Below are 19,562 nucleotides of genomic sequence, written 5' to 3'. Positions count from 1 at the left end.
TGCTAGCAAGAAGCCATGCCAGTGCTTCCCCTGGCTCATGTGGCACTCGAAAATTCCCAGCTCATGCAAAACAGACCCAGCATAGCTTCCAGGAGTGGGACCACGCACACTTTGGCTGGCCCCCCACTCTCCCACTCCTTGTCCTGCCTCCCTGCCACACCACCAGCAAAACAGCAGCTCCCTGGGGACCACAGCCTGGCCCAAAGGTACCAAAACGTTTTTTCCTGAGTCACCCAAGATGCCCCTAAGCAGAAAAGCAAAGCCTCATCTCTCCAGGCTAGAGACAGCATGTCCAGTTCATTTTGGGGGGATGATACCATGGGGCTGGGGGGGCTTTTTAGGGGTACCTCATTCCTGGGGGCTGAAATCTTGCTGCTGCCACCAGTGACTTGCTGGGAGTCCTGCAAAGAGGTGTCCGATGGCCTCCGTGGCACCCGACTGCTGTGGTTCAGTCCCAAGAGTGATTACTCCACCATCAGAGCCATAATCCCAAACACCAGGAGCTCCAGGCCTGTGAGCTCAGGGAAGAAGAGGGGAGGAGATAAGCCAGCTGCTGAAAACCCATCTCCACCGCTCGCTTTCAGCCAGTTTCCCCTGCCCACAACTTTCTGCCCTCCCTCTGACACCAGCAGAACCACTGCCAGGACTGTCCCACTGGGGAACGGGTCCCTGCCCACACCGCGTGCTGCCTTCCCTGCGGGTCCCCCTTCCCCTGCGCGCTGCCGGCCAGCTCCACTACTGCCTGCCCTGCCGCCGCTGGCTCCCCGACCCTCCCGCATCCCCCAAACAGGCTCCCCTGGGATTTACACGCTGGCAGCTGAGCCGAGACACGCTAGAGAAAGGGGAAGAGCCTTCTGCAGGCATCTGTCCCTGGCTGGGCAGAGGATTGCTCTTTCCCAGGCTAACCCCAACCAGGTCTCGCCCAACCCGTGCTTAAAAGCACCCCAGGAGCATCCTCAGGGGTTTTCCACCTCCAGGACTCACCTCATCCCCTGGCACGCCCGGCTTCCAGCCCCAAATCCCTTCACTGCGATTTCTGCTCCTACTGAGGAAAAAGGAAAAAAAACCCCAACTTTAAAAACTAATAACGACGCCTCCCCGTTGGGACTGTGGGCGGTTCGGAGCTCGCAGCGGCAGGGAGAGCTGCTGCGCTCCGGCACTCGCCGGGCTTTTGGTGGAGAAACCCAGGGCCGAGGGTTTTTCTCCGGCCGTGATGTCACATCCTTACCCCGCCGTCAGCTCCAGACGTCCCTGGAAAACCCGCCGGGAAGCCTGGCTGGCAGCCCCCACGGCGGGCACACGCTCACGGCGAGCACCCACACCCACGCTCCATTCCTAGATGCTGAGGTCCTTTTTGGCGCACGGCCCCGTGCTGCTGGCTGGCTCCGGGCTTTCACGGGACAGCAGCTTGCTGAGGGAAAGGAGATGAAATCCTGCAGTGTGTGTGTGTCCCCCTCATCTTCTGCAGTCCCGCTCCCTCCATCCTTCCCCCCTCTGCACGCACACAAAAATCAGCCGGAGGTTTCAGTGCCAGGCCAAGCTGGACGCTGTCCAGAACAGAAAAGCCAGAGAGGGGAAGGAAAAAAAAAAAAAAAGGGAAAAACTTCAGCTGCACAGAGCAGACTTACTTTCTGTCGGTCTCTGAGGTGGGGTGAGTTCTGAGCTGTGTTGCGGTATTTAAATACCACTCGGGGAAAGCAAGCCTGTGCCAGCACGCTCTGCTCTGCGCCGAGAGGAGCAGCCAGCCGGCATGGGGCAGCTTGGTGGGGGCTGGGACTCCGGTTGGGGCTCATCCTGGGTGGGGATGTAAAACTGGTGGTGCACCCCACGTGTGATGCTGACAGGTGTTGCAGCGGGGTGGGAGGCAGGAGCATGGCCCTAGCACTCCTCATCCCCTTCCTGGCGTGACGGTGTTTCCCAGGGGAGCAGCGCAGCTCAGCCGCGGCGAGATGAGATGCTAGCATTGCTGCAAACATCTGCAAATTGTTTGGAACTGGGACAGCTGTAGCGAGGGAAACGTTTCTAGGCTTTGCTTAAAAGTGCGTTAAACTCAGGTTCAGCCAAGCATTTGTAGGTGATGGGGCGAGCTGGGGAGCAGGGCGAGGCAGCGGTAAGGAGCAGGAGTGTGAGAAAGGAAACCACAAACCCAGCAGCCTGAGACAACGGGAAGATCTGGCTGCTGGGTGCATTTGTACGAAGCAGGAGGGTTTAGGATGAGGGGGTTTGCTTCCCTGAACCCTGCCCGGCTTCCCCTGCTATTGCCACCACAGATTTACCTTCTGACACCATGCAGGCTGTGCATCCAGTTGGACACATCCCTGCAGATCTGGACTTCTCCTGTAACGGGGTTTCTCAGTTATAGGTGATGCCAGGGTTTGCCCTTGAGGCACAATGTTCAGACACAGACTTTAAAAATAAAGTTATGAGCATGGTGATGACAAACACCCTTGATTGTCCAACAGCCTCCCAGAGCAGCCATGAGGGAGCTCAGCCCAGGCCCTACCTCTCCATTCCTCTCTCTCTGAGCTGGTGCAAGGCCCAGCACAGCACTGGTTTTGTGCTGCAGGTGCAATACAAACTATTTGCCACCTGCAGCAGCATCTTAGTAGGAGCAAAGGAGACATGGGAAGGCCCATAGCAGCAGGCAGATGGCTTTCAGCCAGAGCCAGAGGGAACCGAGGCTTGCACACCCCAGCAGCTCCTTGCTTTCCTACCTGTCACTGTTTGGGACACGGCTGAAGGGCAGGTCACGGGCCAGGAAATGGGACAAGGACACGTGAGGACCTGCGGGATTCACCCCTGCTGGGCACCCCCTGCAGCGTGAGGTGGCTGTCTCACACCTGCGGCACGTTTCTGCAGAGAAGATAAAACGCGGAGGTGAAGCACCCTGCACACTCGGCTCCGGAGGCAGGAGGGAAGCACGAGCTGTCACACTCACCCGTGCGGCTGTTTCCCACCGTGACCCTCAGGTGATTCAGTACAACAGCCGTAACCCTGAAAGCTCGTCTCTGCGTGTACACCCACCCCCAGACCTGCGGACTGCTTTATGGAGGCAGAGCCTTTACCCCCCCAGCCTTGCCCCGCTCCTGAGCAAACCTCTCGCAGTCATCGTAGCCAGCCTCAGGTTGAAGCAACACCCCTAAAATCAAGATCCAGCTCAAGCAGCCCAGAAGACTCTTCCCGGTCACTGGCAAACCAGCCCCTTGTCTGGCTCCAGTAGGTTCAGGCAGCAACAGCGGCTCTGCAAATCTTTTGTTGGCACCTGGGGGAGTGTCCCCAATGCCGGATGCTCCCTGCTGGCACATCGCAGCCGCGCCAGGTCCCAACACGGGCCGAGTAATGCTACTGTCCTCCACCCCAGGGACCCAGCAAGCACCAGTGTCTGAGCTTCTCCTCAAGGAATGCAGGAAACCACAAAATGTCCTCGGACCTCACGAGCGGGAGGCGGAGGTCTGCAGAGCAGATGTAACTCCTGACAGCTGATGCCAAGCCAGGAGGAAACTTTCAACAGAAACCTCAGCAGAAAACGGGCACAAATCCAAAACTGAGGGGGCTTGGCTGTATAGCAAAGACCCTGAAAGGAACTCACGGCCAGGATTTACATCCAGGCAAGACAGAGCCAAAATACTTGGAGGTGAGATGGGGTCCTCCCACCCACAGCAGTCTGGAGCCAAAGGAGAGGGGCCTGGAAGATAGCAGGGGGCTGAAGTTGCATCAGCTGCAGCCCTACAAGTCCATGGGGCTGAGCAGCACCTCCTCATCAGGGAGTTACTCCCTTGCATGGGGTTTTGGAAACCTCGCAGAGCAGAGAGCCCGCAGTCCACGAGCCACCCAGGGTCCCAGCTGCAGGGAGGGAGGGCAAGAGTCACTTGGAAGAGAGGAAAAAGTCTGAGGGGCAGGACTGGGGCAGGGGGGATGTGTTATTGTGAAGACGGCATTTGTCTGGCCCGGAGGAAGGAAAAGGGGGGGTTGGCCCCACTCCTGAAGGCAGGTGCATGACTGAATTTATCAGGGGGAAGGAAGCAGGGAAGGAAGCAAGCCTGGAGTGCTGGACTGCTCCATCAGACCTCACAGGCGGTCATGGAAAGAGGCCCAAGGTGGTGATGCAGCTTCAGGCTTGGCAGGACACAGCTGCACTGGTGGGGGGTGGGTGCTGTAAGCCCCCTGCAAGCCCCCACCAGCTGCAGCACCAGCCCAGGCTCTCCCTGGCCACGCGATGCCCCACACACCATGCACCCGACCATCACAGCACCCCATCAGCCAGGAAGATGCTTGTTCCCAGGCAGGGTTTGAAGGCTCTGCATGCCTGTGCAGACAAGACACAGCAAAAAGCGCCGTGGGTTTGCTCTGGTTATTCCCAGAGAGGCAAAGGACATGCCCAGAAAAATCTGCCTTGGCTATGCAGCATCGGGAACAGCCTGTTCCCCCTCTCTGCCCCACTGAGCCCTGTGCAAGCTCAGGAGATAGGGAGTGAGAACTTCCTCAGCTGCAAATCAGAGGACACTGGAGTCTTGCCAGTTTCTAAGGCACAGGGGAAAAAAAAAAGATGGGGCACAGACGAAAAAGCACTGGACTCAGCATTTTAAGTGAGGGCGAGAACATCATCTTTCAATCTGCACTTCCTTGACTGCTGTGACGGCCGCCTTTCACAATCCAGGGTGTCTCCCCAGGGAGCAGGATGGGCTCTAGGTTTCCAGCTGACACGGGGGTACATCTCCCTGGGGCGACAGGGGTGGGTGCGCAAGCCAAGGGGTTCGAGATGCTGATAATGAAGAGGCTTTGGTTGCAAAACTCGCTCCACTACTCCTAGCAGGAACTGCTTGCTCCCACATTCCTGGCCCTGGGCCCTCCTCCAGCCTGAGACAGACCAACAGACAGCCCTGAGGAAAGGAGGTTGTTTCTACAGCACCTGGTTCAGCCGTGAAGTCCTTGCCACAGGATGCTGCAGGAACTGAAGCCTACATGGGGCCACAGGGAAACCTGGGCCGCTCCATGAACATGCCCACTTTAGGACTGGCTAAGGACAGATGCATCCAGCTCAGGAAGACCCTGGCCCACAAACAGCTGGAAATCAGCAAAGCAACCTGGAAAAGAATGTTTGCACACACACGCCCCCCCCCAGGCAGCTCATCTAGGATCTAGACCACCAGACTAGGGCAGCCGCTGGTCTCAGTGCAGCCCACCACGATGCTGACCATCTAGGAGCAGCCTGGGCATCTACCATGGTTTTTAGCCCAAAGCTCACCCCGAGCTCACCGCGCGGAGCAGACAGGCTCACGCAAGCTGTGTGCGCACTGGCAGCTCAGAACGAGGAGGCAAACCTTCCCTCTAGCGGCTGTACAGCACGCAAGTCTGTTACCTTCTCCCGACGTGAAGATTAGCAGCATTTCCACCAGCCCTTAGGCTCAGCACAGATCCTAAGCTCATCACATCTCACAAAACCCACGCGAGTTTTTAATGACTTCAAACTGGCACAGCTGCCAGTTTGCACAAAGCCACAGATGGAGCCGGGTGTCCGTGTCCGTGCTGCGGCTTGCAGGCGCCCACCCGTGCCAAGGCTATGCCGGGCAGCCAGCACCATGGCTGATGCGCAAGTGCGTCCCAGGCACTGGGGCAACCACGCAGCCATGAACCACCACTGGCCTGTTTCTGCAGTAAGGATGCTTTATCGGGCCAGTTCTTCAGCTGAGTTACTCCCCCTTACAGCAAGCACTCAGTGGGATGGAGGATGAAGCCTAGAGTTTCTCTTGGACCTTTTTATGATGGGTCTTCATCCCAGTTTCAGCCGCACCACCACCACAGCAGCAGCCAGCACAGATCCGAGCGTGCTGTTCAAGTCCTAACTGTAACACAAGCACATGCATTAGCCTATGTTTTGCCAGAAGTACTGGATGTTTCCACTTTTCCATTTACAAATTAGGGAGTTCATTCACAGAGTGTCAAACTTGCAGCCACTGAATATTGAAACAACTGTTTTCCATGACCAAGATCCTCTGGTGTGATGATACAGCATCACAGAATATCGGCCCATCTGCTTTTACAATCTGTATTCCTACATGATGTTATAATCTGTAGGAATACAGATGGCAATTTGTATACAGATCATACAGGAACACAGTAGGAAATACCTGTCTGAAGCTTCCCCACTCACAACAGTGTTTTAGCGGCACAGTCCATCAGACTGGCTTCACGGAGTCAACGCAGCAGGAACATTGTCCGGGGCTGCAGCAAACCCTGTCCCCAGCAGCAGATCTGGGAATACCTCCCAGGAGCACATGCAGCTTCCCATTTTGTAAACCCTCAGCTACGTCCCTGCCATTGCAATACAAATCCAGCCAGCTCTTTGCGCCTCTGCTCCTCAGGGAGATGCAATACAGCACCAGATCACTGACAGCAAGTCAGTCGTTTCTGTGCCAAGCGCTCTCACCCTGACTCAAGGAGGAAACGTGTTACGGCGTGCACTTCAAGGTACATGAATACACCTGCAGAAAAAAGCCTCTGCTCCCTCCATCAGTCCATTCCACCTCTGCCAGGGCCAGAAATGCAGTTCTCTTACAAAATGTCTGCAGGCAGTTTGATCAACTTTGCCTTCTCAGTTTAGGTCTTATTTAAGAAACATTCCAATCATGCAACGCCAAGAAATGTTTCCTTTTGTCTCTGCTACTTCTGTCTGTCTTAAAACCCTGGAGTTCTTAGCTTGGGATTAATCACGATGGGTTGAAAAAAAACCCACTCAGAATTAGAGGTAGTGATTGCTACAGCCTTACTCTGCAGACTTCGGTCTTTTATGCTCAGAAAGAGGCTCAGGTGTAGACTTGGAAGCCTTGAATTTCACTCCTGTTGCTCATTACTCACCCAGGGATGTTATATTACAGCTATATTAAAAATCAATATAGCAACTTTGACTTCTTCAAACCAGGAAGTGAATAATGAATCAAAACTGCCCTTGTATCAGCTAAGGGAAAATGATAAATGGAGCACAAATGCTACAAAATAGAAGTAGAAAGGCTCTTTAATAAAGGTGATTTGCTGTTCAGATTATCACGGCCCTGTCCACACCTCCTCTGATTATTCCCCTGGTATGCACACACTCACAGACCCGATACAATCAGAAACAAAAAGATGACATTACTAGGGAGCATGACCATCTCCCTGCAGCAAGGCCCCAAGAGAACACGTGCCTCTTTCAAGAACATCTTGTCATTTCCTGAATGGACAGGAGCTCACACCCAATGCGTACGAGTCGCTGCTAAAACAGACCCCAACAATAAAACCTTACTGTCCACCTTTAGTGATGACCTGAACAATGTTCTTGTCCAAAGGATGGGCTGAGGAAGTATGGAGCGACAGCAAGTATTACGGCACCAGGGCCCTCCAATCACACTAGTGAACAGATTGCGTCAGAGCCCTTTAAAACTAACCAAACCTCCGTATCAGGTCATGGTTAAGGGTAGCACAGAAAATCTGATACCAGCACTGCCGAAAAATCGGTCTTCCTCTAACAGAGAGACAAGCTGCCTACCCTTCTTGCCTCCATGTCTTTGGCAAAGGAGCGGATGCTTGCTAGCTTCAGCAGGCTGACGGGAAGACACAGTGTGGCATGGATATAATGGATAATTCATACTAAGGGTGAATTAGTGCCAAGGTTTTGATGTGGATGTGGGAAATATTGCAGCATTGCTCCTGGGAAGCTCCTGGCTGTCCCCCCTGTTTCCTTGTCTACCTGTGCAATGGTGGTATGCTGGGAATCCACGCACAGGCTGCACACTGTACCGCTGCAGTATGCCCTTGTCCACAGACGCGCTGGCTGCCTCTGCTGGGAATGAAAACAAGGGAAGCTCGAAGCGTGAATGCTTTGGGATTCTTTTGTTGAAGACAGGTTTAAAAAACCAAAGCTGCTGGAGTCTGTAAAGCCAGAATCTTACCAACATTGCTGTGTTAGAGCAGCTATACATATTTATACCACTACATTTTCTTCACAAGTCATCACTTAGCAATTGAGAAGCTGGTTGGTGGCTCTCTCTGTTACTATGCCAGTCCACCTTGCTTTTACTACAGGTAGTGCCTTTCTTGAAATGGGAACATGAGCTATTTTATGCCCCTTCCAACATCATTTGTAGAGTTAGCAGACCAGATGCCAGTTTGAGAAAAATTAATTCTATGAAGCAGGCAGTAATTCCTCTACACTAGTAAAAATATTAAAAAAAAAAAAAACATGTTCATAATATCGTCCTCAAGAAAAACATCTCTAAGACAGAAACACAGCAACAGGATAAAATTGATGTCAACTAAGAAGCACAAAATTCCTATAACAAATCTAGTCTACACTCTATTTTTTTTAATCCTGAGAAAAACACAGGCCACAGTATACATCTGTATAAGGAACCTCACATTCAAAGTAACAAAGAGGTGTCTGTTTTAGACCTTCAATCTTTTTTTCTTGATGGACAAGCCTGTATAAATTCCACACAGATTCAAAAGCACTGGACCATGCAATTATAATGGCAGAGGGCACTTAAAGTGTATTTACTAGCTCTGGTTCTGTCACTTAATATTTCAGATTTCAAAAATACGGCATGCAGCACTAACAGGACAGGAAAACAGCTCATTCTGAAGAAGTTACACTGAAGTACAGGGCTCCACTCTGGCAATTAGTTATTGTCCTTCAAGTGGCCCAAGTCCTCATCTTGCCTCAGTGCCACACAGGCTTGACTACCACACGCTCCCAGGATGTCTCCAGATCCTTTCTGGACCCAGACCAAATTCATAAACCAAAAGAGACAGGACCACCCCACCTTGGAAACCCCCTGCCTGCTGCTGGCTCGCTCCCCCCACAGGTCAGGCTCTACAACTTGTCAGAAACCTGACCAGGTCTCAGTTCTTTTCCAAGTCCACTTTGCTCAAGCTCTGCTATAACTGACATATATTTAAATTCACTAGATCTGTGATTGAAGGTCTCCACTAATTCGTAGGTCTCGGAACGATCCGTTGCATAGAAAAGCTGCACCTGATTCGCCAAGCACTGTGCTTCACGGACCACCTGTGAGTTAAAACAGAGAACGTGTTACCATCGGGGTTTGTTGTATTTGAGTATACCGCTGAAAAAGCCTCTTCAGCAGCTGAAAGGCTGCGGTCCTACTCATCTCATGACTCAATTTCAAGTCACCTTAGTTTAGCAGATCTCTTAACAAACCACCTCCCTCTTGTTCCTGACCTCCTTACTGTGCCTTTAAACTACTCTTCTGCTAAGCATACACCTCAGAGGTCAAATATGTCTTTCACGATCCCTGCCCACTCTAAGGCACTGGAGATGCACCGAAGTCTCATCTTTCTTTTCTTACAGTTGACCTATTTGCAAAAATTGATTGTTTACTCTGAGACACAACAGGGCCTCTGCACACTGTTTCAGAAATGGTTTAAGTAGGTCAGTTAGAGGTGGGAAGCTTTAGCTATCTTGTTCCACCAGTACAATACCTACTGCTGAAACCTGACACAAAGCTCTAAAGATCCCCTGATTTGGTAAGTAGCATTAAGCTTCAAAACACTGTTTTAACTCGTTGGCAGGTAGCAAGAGCTTTTATTTACATTTGCTTCCATTAATAAGAAAAGCAGAAGCATTTCTTTCTTTTTTTTTTTACAATAAACTCTAATATCCAAAGTAAGAAAAAATAAATAAACAGGAAAAAAAAGAATGCATGAGCTGAAATCACCAGATAGACAAAAGACTGATGATTTCCTTCTAGCTTTTCCTAGTATTAAGTAGATTAGGTTAAAGAAATCTAGTAAGACCATTCTTTGGGAAAGGGTCTTTTAAAGACTTCACCTGAATTTGGTTTTAATTCAAACCTTAGGAGGAGTTGCAGCATAAAATGAAGGAAGCCAATGAGCAGATTTCTCTTACCAAGAACTTGGAGTCCATTTCTGCTGTCATCAGTACTATCCCTTTTTCCTTCTGCAGCTCAGGATAATGGTACAAGACCAACTGGCTAGGAGCAGTTTCACCTTGCGTCTAAGGAGACAAAGAAATCTGTTTGTATCCCATAAAGAACTTCAGCTCGATTGCAGATTTGGAGGCTTGATTACAAAACTTTGAGTATTAACTGCTATGGAAGCAGTCATTTTTCAGGACTTAAGGCTCAGTTTCAATTAAAAGTTCATTATTCCCAGTATTTACAGAAAACAAGGGATTTGCCGAGTTAGGGCTGGGGTTTTTTTCTTGACTAAAGACCATTTTGCATTTAAAAGAACCCACAATTTCCAGAAAAAACATTTCATCTTACAGCATCTACTGATACTATAAGTAGCTTGCACAAACAGGTCTAAAAAAAATGGCTCTTGCTTCTATTTTTAGACTACTTGACCTCTGCCTCATTCTTGTTTAGAGACACACGCAATAGCCATAAATTTACCAATTTACCTGTAATTTACTAACTGACTCAAAATTAACTTACTAATTTACTCAAAATCAATGGCAGTTTTTCCCTGACAATTCTTTTCTTTTTAAGCTAGACAACCTGTTTGTTAAACTAGTTAGCAAATATTATATATTGCAATATGCTGATATTATATATTTCTGGATCCTAAGCCATTTTTGGCTTTTTATTTCCACCACTCACCTGAATGTTTATAAGGGAAGTGAAGTGCAATTCTGTTCCTGACCACTGCCCCACAAAGAACTCATAGCCTTCTTTTCTTGGCAAAGCATATAGAAACTGCAGACAAATGGTTAAAAAAAAAATCACAATTCTTCCTTTCATAGAGCAAAATGATGCCCATGTCATGCTGGCCTCCAGCATGAATGTTTTAGCGAGAGAACCACAACAGCAAACAGGGTTTCTTTGCCCCACCAGGAGTGATAGGACACTGGCAGGACCCAGACTTCAAAGCAGACAGTAAACCAGCGTTACCTTATCAGTACTATTTCATTAGCAAGCATGTTGGCACATATTTTTATCAGTATTACACGACACAGACAAAGGAAAGGACAGTACAGAACATTCGGACTCTGAATATTTTTAATTTTGGTTTTGTTTTCATTTTCTTTTTGTTCAGTCCTAGAAAATTAACAGCAGAAATAGTCAAATATAAGATAAGGAGGATTCAGAGTATTTAATTCTGTAATTTCACCAACTATTCCGGAACCGTCAGCAAGCATTTTTTCTCTAGAGATTTACAGTCTATTCAGCTCCACAGGCTAGGGACTTACTCATTTTCCTACACCAAGAGAAAGGACAACATGGGAGCAGAAAAACATGCAGGATACCAGACTAAATGTCAATACACTTTACAGAAAGGCACTTAAAGTTATAGATAACTTTCCAAGCTCCAAGCAGCTCAGGAAGCCAGATACATTTGACCTTGCCCTTGGCAAGTGAAATATACGGGACCAATCCATCAACCCAGTGAAGTCTCCCATTCAGTTCTACAAAAGCGCTCCTCTCAACACAGCAAAGTCTAGCTACTTTGTTTTCATAAAGGAATGAAACATTTCATTTCTGTATCAGCACAGTGAAATTTGCACAAAGCCCATGCTTCAGTGCACAAATTACTTTAACAACACATTATTTTCAACAGAAAACAGTATTAATCCAGCAGCACAGGGTACGCAATTGCAGAAAGATATCCTTTTGCTTGTTAACCATTTTGCTCTTTTGTAGTTCAACTTCTTAGAAGCAATAAAATGCACATTCACACAGGAATCTTCTAATTGAAGCTGACAGGATATCCACCGACCCATGTGAGAAGGTATGAGTGGATCTGCAAGATCTGGGTTCATTCCTGAAATAACCGTATTACTTACTCTCAGTATTTTATGCTTTGTGTGCTGGCATACACCTAAGACACAACCCACAGAGTATTTACTCTATATCTATAATAAAGGGTTTGACTACACCCAATTCCCCCCTTCCTTCCTGTCACAGCTGTTGAATTACAATGTTCTGCAACGGAACTTACACTGCTGAATTCTGTGCATGCCATATAGTCTTTCTGGACAACTCACACTCCCTTACAGACAGAGTTGCATTATGGACACAGCACAGTGCCTGCCCAGTATGGCTTCTACGCAAATACCTACTGGCTTACCAACGTTTACCTATCACAGATCACCAGCGTGGTGAAGAAAGAGTGGCTATGCACACTTGTGATGAGGAAGAGCAGGCTAATAGATGACAAGGTTCAGTTCTTTCTGTGGACAGAACCCCAGCATACTGGTTTCTTGTCTTTTTCCCTTTCAAATACTCCTGCCTATCTTCACTGCCAGTAAAGAGACGTAAAAAGAGGAGCAACTCACACCAACCGTTAAGACAAGAGAACTCACTTTCTCCACGTACATGCAACGTAATGCCACAGTGACACACGGCTATAGCTAACAACAGTATCTCCAGGCTGAAGCAAGGATGCTTTATGCAATAAGGAAAGATATGCGGGAACATTAATGAAGCTGGCCTAAAAGGTTTGGCTCTTTGCAACACAGCATGGAAGAGACTTAACCACAAGACACAAATTAATGCAAAACGGACGGGGTAGCTAAATTCATTCCCTGGGAGATTCTGATTCTGTGCTCTCATTTTCTGAAACCTACATCTCATGCACCTAGATATCTGATCACTAGATCAAACTAACACAGGTGAATAGCCATTGCTTTTATCTGATGCTAAGACAAGCATTTGAACACCTGGATTTTACTAATCAAGCTGATACAGTAAGTCTGAACACAGGAGGGTCAAAAGCTTACAAATTTGGCTTTAGAGAGGAGAAATGCATTACAGCTATACATCCGCACAGCATGAGTCTCTGCCATACGTACCGATGGACATTTCTGGGCTCTTTTCCATATTAAATCAAACTTCTCTGCCTTTAGGGAAGGAAAAAGAGAAATCCAATTTTTGTAACACAAACATGGAGGCACAGTTATTCAGAATCATCTCATTAACCTTTACAGGGTACAACTTCCACCTACAGAAGGTCTCGCTGTGGGAACAGCTAACAATGAGTGTGTGGAAACCTGTATTTAGGTTTTAGTTACCTAAATGTCATCGTATCCCATTTTAACAATGCTGTCTCTAGGATGCAGCAGCAAACTCCTTGGATCCAAAGCTTTATTCCTTGGAGGTGGGGGGCCCACACCTCAGGCTTTCATTATGTCCTCTTTCAGTAGCAGCTCCACTGCACCATGTGGTATCAACAGCTGAGCGAGACAACACATCCCTGGCCTCAAATTGTGGATTTTACATCACAGCGATCTGTTCTTCAGTATTAAAATACAGAATTAAAATACAGAATAGATATTTTCTCAGACAACATACTGCTTTGTTTTATATGAAAACCACAAATGTTATTTGGTCAACCCTGATGAAACCTGGCAAATCTCATTCACATGTTCTCTGCATTCCCCCAGATCTTTTGCCTGCTCTTCTCTTCCCAGCACCATAATTAATACCTGCTTTAAGGTGTTCAGGAAAGAAAACATATGCCATTCATCAACACGGAATTCCTCCATGTGTGCTTTTGAGCACTTGAGAATTATGTGAGGACTTTCTTCCAACCAACAAAAAGCTTCTGGCAAAAGACAGAGGTTTTTTTTTCCCCCCAGTGACACCCTGAAGTACTTCCTAATGTGCCTGGCATCTGGTTTGCATTAAAGCCCTAAAAACTTCCAAAGCTCCCCAGACCAGTGCACCGAAGAACAGTGCCAGCCCCACTAACGGAAGACCTATACCATGTTAACTGGAGTCCCTGGCTTTGGCCCTCTGCTACAGTAAATGTGCAGTTCCAACTATTTTCACAACATCCACATGTTGGGAAAACTGAAACACAAAGCTGCCTGACTTCAAATCCCACGTTGCCAGTTTCAGAGCATACAGCACTTCATACATTTAGAATACAGCCTCCCGCTGACTTCAGTTGCAGCTCCAAGGGCCAAATACAATTGCAAATCAGACCCCAGATCTAAATGAGGTTTCAAGAACTCAAGGAACACACAGTTCGTGCCCAGCTGTGAAAAGACAGATTTAAGAGATCACGATTGCCGAGAAACTCTGAAGCAAAGAATAAAAAGAAATCCCCAAAGTGAAAAAAATTCCTGCAGCCTAACGCAGATTAACAACAATTTATATCTGGTAAAGTTATCAGGAATAAAAAATATGATCTTATCACAGGAAGCACCATGCAAGCTCAATGGAAGGCAGTGCTGCCAATAATTTTACTACGAAAGTAAGTCACAAGTGATTAGCCACGTGCAAGTTATTAGGCAAGTGCTCTAGTACTGCCATATTAAACTTGAGTCAGCTGTCCTTGCTGCAGGGAAGAGGGGAAAGAAACAAGCAACTCTGAGAAAAAATGGTGTGAAAATACAAATGCTATCTTAGAGATACCAGGGCCCTGTGAACAGTATTGGATACTAATAATAAAAAATGCCTGGGAATTCAAGCCAGGTGTGCAGAAAAAAGTACTAGCTTTACTGAGACTGACGTAAGTGAGAAAAAAAAAGCATACACATTTTTGGAAACAGAAGCCCTTATTTGGGGCAATGAAATCACTCAGTCCGGAAAGAAAGTTTGTTCTTGGAACCTCATTTTCCTTCCATGACTGCTTTTAAAAGCAACAGAATCACAGTTAGAAAGGAAAACTTTGCACAGTGGCCTTTCAAGCAGGTAACTACAGGTGAACTACTTACAGGAATGACAGCATAAACTGTATCTTTTGCAGAAAAATACTGATTCCAAATCTGTAGGAAACAAAGGAGGTGAGATACTGTTAAAATCAAGCACCTAGCAGTGATATTAAATGCTTTAAGATTAATTCCATTTGTAAACTAACCTTTGTAGGCACTTTGAGAAGTCATATTTCAATCAAGTCTGAGTTTCCTGCTAATGCAACACACTTCTCCTAAGGTTCCAGAGTACTTGTACCAAATGACAGATTTCAGCTAGATACAAAAGAGCAGTGGGCTCAGAGATGGCTCAAGATTCACCAGCCATCAGAAATGCTTCTTACAGTTTTCCCAACAATCACGCTAATGTTTCCTAGAAGGTTTTAATTTGGGGGGTTTTCTTAATAAAGAACATACAAAATATTTTCAACAGAAGACATGATTTCGCACAACGCTCCTCTGTGTTTTCAGTCTTTTCCTTCACCACAGCAGGATGGCAAAAGCTCAAAGTCCTTAATAAATGGACGAGCACAGGTAAAAGCCCATAGTTCAGGACTTTTTCAGTGGCTCTTCCCCAGTCCCACACAACTAACAAGGATGGTCAGTAAAATGTTTCATCAATGAAACCAAGATAGAGGAACTCGAAGGAAACTCACGACTCATCAGATCCACTCCTTGCTATAACTGGTCACACACCATCCCCTGCAGAGCATGTGACTGCTTCTATAACGTTCTCACGCTATCAGGAAAGCAGCTAGGTTTCTGCTCTCTAAGTCATGCCAGAAAGCTCCTTCATATGTGCTGCTCCCCTTAACTGATCATGCCAACAAAGTTTCTTGGCATACAGTCTGAGAAGGAAAAAAAACCCCCAGCAGATCCAATTCAAGCACTCAGAAATGTGCAAGAGATGTGACTTATAACTGGAAAAAAGGGAATACAGTGCAAAGCCCAGCCAACTTCAGAAAGAATAACTCAATTCACACCGTTCTTCAAACAGACCCACCCACAATCTTCTTACCCTAACCAACTTCAGTACGAGTATACAGGCTCCTGAACAACAGATAATGCAAACAAAGGTACAAGGTAGCAAAAGCTTTGGTTTTACTCCTGCAAGACAGATGCAGCATAATCTATATGAGCTACTGCTAGGATTTCCCTTCACCTGGCTCCAAACCTGACAGGAGCTTGCTAATGCCAATTCAACTGCTACACACTAAGTGGCAACGATAAGAATTACAGTAGAGACAGTTTTTGAATGATCAAGTCCAGATGTATTGATTATCAAGTGAGTACATCCTAGGTGGACTTACCTATATGGAAAGAACTTTACCTCCTACTATTGATATGCATGTGAATGTGCTTTTTATAAATATACATCCATAGCTGTGTTTTATTTTTCAGTCAAAGTAAAGTTTCTATTCTTACATATAGAATCCTATTAAGCACAGATGTAGAGCAAACTTTATTCCATTTAAATCCATCACCTGTTTTATCTCCTCCGCTGATTTTTCTTTCACCATCTCAACATTAAGAATTGAATCAAGTGTCTGCAAGAGAAAGCGTAAGGAATTTGGCACGATGACAGTTCTCCGATTCAAATGAAAAACCAGAATGAATAGATGTAATTACAGACAACAAAATCAAGCTAGAGGAACTTAATTCAATTTACAGGGTGACTTAGTCCTCTTAATTGCTAAAGAAACTAGTAAATCCCATACAGTAACACAGTGAGGACTGGATTCACATATTAATGCAGAATAGAAGATTCTTTCAGGACACAGAACGCATTTTGCTCCAGTTGTGCAGATCTCTACTGAAGCTGCAAGACGTGCTGCAGCCTTTTGCCTTCAGCCATCTCAGACACATGCTTCGTTGGCAGATTTACACCGCAACTTTGCCAAGAACGTGAAAGAGAATAACACCATTTTCTTGTCCCTCTGATGGTTGATCTTTGGAAATATATTTGTGTGATGTAAAGGCGGCTTAACCCTTTCCATTTATTACTGCGAATATTCAGTACAGATCCCCTCACTAGTAGGAACTTCCAGGGTGTTGGAGAGAAAGGACAGGATAATAAAAACCCAGAATGCCCGGAGCTTTAAAACTGAATACAATCCCAACAGTAAATTAAAATCTTATGCTCAGGTGCAGCATAAGGAACGTCAGCTTTATGACAAGAAGCTCTTGGCTGAAGCACTGATGGTAGCAATACAAATTAATCTACGTCCTTGATTTGACAGTACGTCCTTTCCTAACACTTAGGTTTGTTTCCCTTACCTTATCTTTTGTGAATCCTCCCTTTGATGCCTTTGTGCCCAAGCCATCTGCCTGGAAGAAAACATTCTTCTTTAGTTTTTAATAGCTGATGCTTTAATACAATTTATTTGGCTTCCCTGCCACGCATAAAATGCCTGCTGACGAAAATATCCTGAGCAGGAGCTCAAGTTTAAGATACTTGAAGATCACTGCAGTGCATTTCTAATAAAATAAATGATTGATTCGGAGAAGTAAATAAGAAGATGAGTAACTTCATATGACTTACAAATTTCAAGGCCAAAAAGGATTAGTTAAAAGCAAATCATTAAGCATTTTGGATCCAGTATTATTGAACATTTCTCTTGCTCTCACTAAAAAGTGACAGATGTGAGATCACGTCACTCCATCTAGCCAAACTAATCTGGAACTAATTAAACACTTAAGGCATCAAGCACAGAATTCACACTCTAAAAAAAAGCAAAATACTACACTGGAATACAGAACAATACTTCTAGCCACCAGAGTGTAAAATTCTGAGGCTCCTTACTGACAGGAACACTGTGATTGTAGCATTATGCTGATCCTATACCAATGCCATTAGAGCTTTAATATATGTGAATTACAAAGAAAACTGGCCTTGCCTTTTCCTCCATGCATCTGACAAATTCTCCTTGACTGGAATATCCCACGGGCTGCTTTTTCACTTCATGTCTTTTTTCCATACGGGATTCAAACACATCTGGACTGGATCTGAATTGGGAAAGGAACTATTAAGAATACTGGGTGATGAACGCCACTTAGCCTTTTAAAATGTTTGCTGTGATACCGATTCACGTTCTCAGCCCAGTCAGTAAAACTCCCTCAAGCTGATCATGTTGGGAGATGCCTTGGTGCCAACTACACGTGAATTTCAAGGCAGCATCTGGCCCAAATGGATTAATTTTCTCGTGAGCGTGGGAAGCTACAAATGACCTCGCGCCACCCCAAAAAAGCCCAGCTCCCCGGCACCCCCTCTGCCCAAAAGGCAGCTCCCCCCACATCCCAGGCCCTGCTGGACCCCTCCCTCCCCCCAGGGCCCCGCCGCCCCCCCCAAGGCCCGGGACCCCGCACCTCCGCAGCTCCTGGATCTTGTGCCGGTACTTCCCGTAGAAGGGGTTCTCCTCCAGCGCCGCCTCCCCCGGCCCCGCCAGCTCCCGACACGGCGGGGCCAGCAGCCCCAGCGGACGGAGAGCGGCGCGGCTCCGCAGGGCCGCCCCCCGCCCCCAGGCCTGCAGCAGCGGCCCCGCCATGGCGCCCGCCCCGCCGCGGTCCGTCCGGCTCAGCGCTCCGCCCGCCGCGGTCCGTCCGCCTCAGCGCTCCGCCCGCCGCGCCGCCCCGCCCCGCCGTTCCGCCCCCGTAAGGAAGCGGCCGGAGGCGCAGACTGGGAAAGGAACTTTTATTTAGAGAAATTAAAAAAGTCGCGTTACATGATCAAAAGCGCGGGGTTCCGCGGCTCAGACCCGGCGGGGCAGGGAAGCACGATGCGCGCCCCGCACAGCTGCCTGCGGAGCTCCGGAACTGAAAACGGTACAGCGCTGTCCCCACGCTCCCTTTCCTTTCAGCCATGGCCTGTTTCTCGAGGGCCCGCCCCCGAACCAGCGGGCAACCAGCGGGCAACCAGCGGGCAACCAGCGGGCAACCAGCGGGCAACCAGCGGGCAACCAGCGGGCAACCAGCGGGCAACCAGCGGGCAACCAGCGGGCAACCAGCGGGCAACCAGCGGGCAACCAGCGGGCAACCAGCGGGCAACCAGCGGGCAACCAGCGGGCAACCAGCGGGCAACCAGCGGGCAACCAGCGGGCAACCAGCGGGCAACCAGCGGGCAACCAGCGGGCAACCAGCGGGCAACCAGCGGGCAACCAGCGGGCAACCAGCGGGCAACCAGCGGGCAACCAGCGGGCAACCAGCGGGCAACCAGCGGGCAACCAGCGGGCAACCAGCGGGCAACCAGCGCCCTCAGGCTGCCTTCCAGCCGCCCTCTGGAAAGCCACGGCCTGTTGGCATGAGCCACAGCACGTATCTGGGCAAGCATTTACTTAGGCCAATGGCCTTTATGCCCTCCAACATCTGCAGCGTGAATAAAGCACGGGGAGGCCGGCCAAGCCCCCGCAGCAGGGCTGGGGAAGCATGGAGACCAGCAGCATAGCATTAAACTCATGGGGACAGAAGCAGCCAGCTGGGGACAGGTGCCCCCCCCCCCCCCCCCCCCCAGCACACTGCTGCCCTAAGCCACACAAAAGCAACCATTGCACTCCGGGCTGAGCGGCTTTCGTTAAATTGATGAGCACAAGTGCATCCTGTAACAGCAGTGACTACAGCAATTAGCGATCGACTACAGTCAACATGCAAGTTCAGCAGCACCCCTGGCCAGCTGTGCCCCAGTGCCCATTAATGACCACAGTGACCACACTGACCTTGGCCACAGGCAGATGGCACAGCACACGCTGGCTCCGGCTGACAGTTTCACTATTGCTGTTGAAGAACCTTCTAAAAGTAAAGCAGACTGCAACAAAACAAAACACTCAGATTCACGTGGCGATACAACAATCCCTTCAATTTTTAAGGTAAGTTAAAGTCCATACAAATCAAACTTCCAAAAATATTTTGCGAACTC

The 19,562-nt window shown here is 48.1% G+C and overlaps 2 protein-coding genes across 7 annotated transcripts in view; both read right to left on the bottom strand.

Annotated features, from left to right (window-relative positions):
• MOB3C (MOB kinase activator 3C) overlaps nt 1-2,702 on the bottom strand; it is a 38,667-nt gene extending 35,965 nt beyond the window's left edge. For 4 of the 6 annotated variants that reach the window (XR_005106779.1, XR_005106780.1, XM_037404527.1 and 1 more), the window contains exons 1-3: nt 1,229-1,618; nt 985-1,042; nt 348-511 (exon numbers count right to left, since the gene is read on the bottom strand). The gene's annotated coding sequence lies outside the window, so the exon portion shown is untranslated. The other 2 variants (XM_037404526.1, XM_037404525.1) reach the window with 2 other exon arrangements.
• A 3,199-nt stretch (nt 2,703-5,901) lies between these two features.
• On the bottom strand, nt 5,902-18,231 carry ATPAF1 (ATP synthase mitochondrial F1 complex assembly factor 1). The gene is made up of 9 exons (XM_037404523.1): nt 18,020-18,231; nt 17,551-17,659; nt 16,931-16,981; nt 16,138-16,200; nt 14,678-14,728; nt 12,809-12,856; nt 10,617-10,712; nt 9,902-10,009; nt 5,902-9,040 (listed from the first exon to the last, which is right to left on the bottom strand). The coding sequence occupies exons 1-9, from the start codon at nt 18,196-18,198 to the stop codon at nt 8,846-8,848; spliced, it is 900 nt and encodes a 299-aa protein (XP_037260420.1). The 5' UTR covers nt 18,199-18,231; the 3' UTR covers nt 5,902-8,845.
• Nucleotides 18,232-19,562: the final 1,331 nt, after the last annotated feature.

Source organism: Falco rusticolus, chromosome 11 (genome assembly GCF_015220075.1).
Source record: "Falco rusticolus isolate bFalRus1 chromosome 11, bFalRus1.pri, whole genome shotgun sequence".
Classification (NCBI taxonomy): domain Eukaryota; kingdom Metazoa; phylum Chordata; class Aves; order Falconiformes; family Falconidae; genus Falco; species Falco rusticolus.
This window is presented reverse-complemented; position numbering and strand designations above follow the sequence as displayed.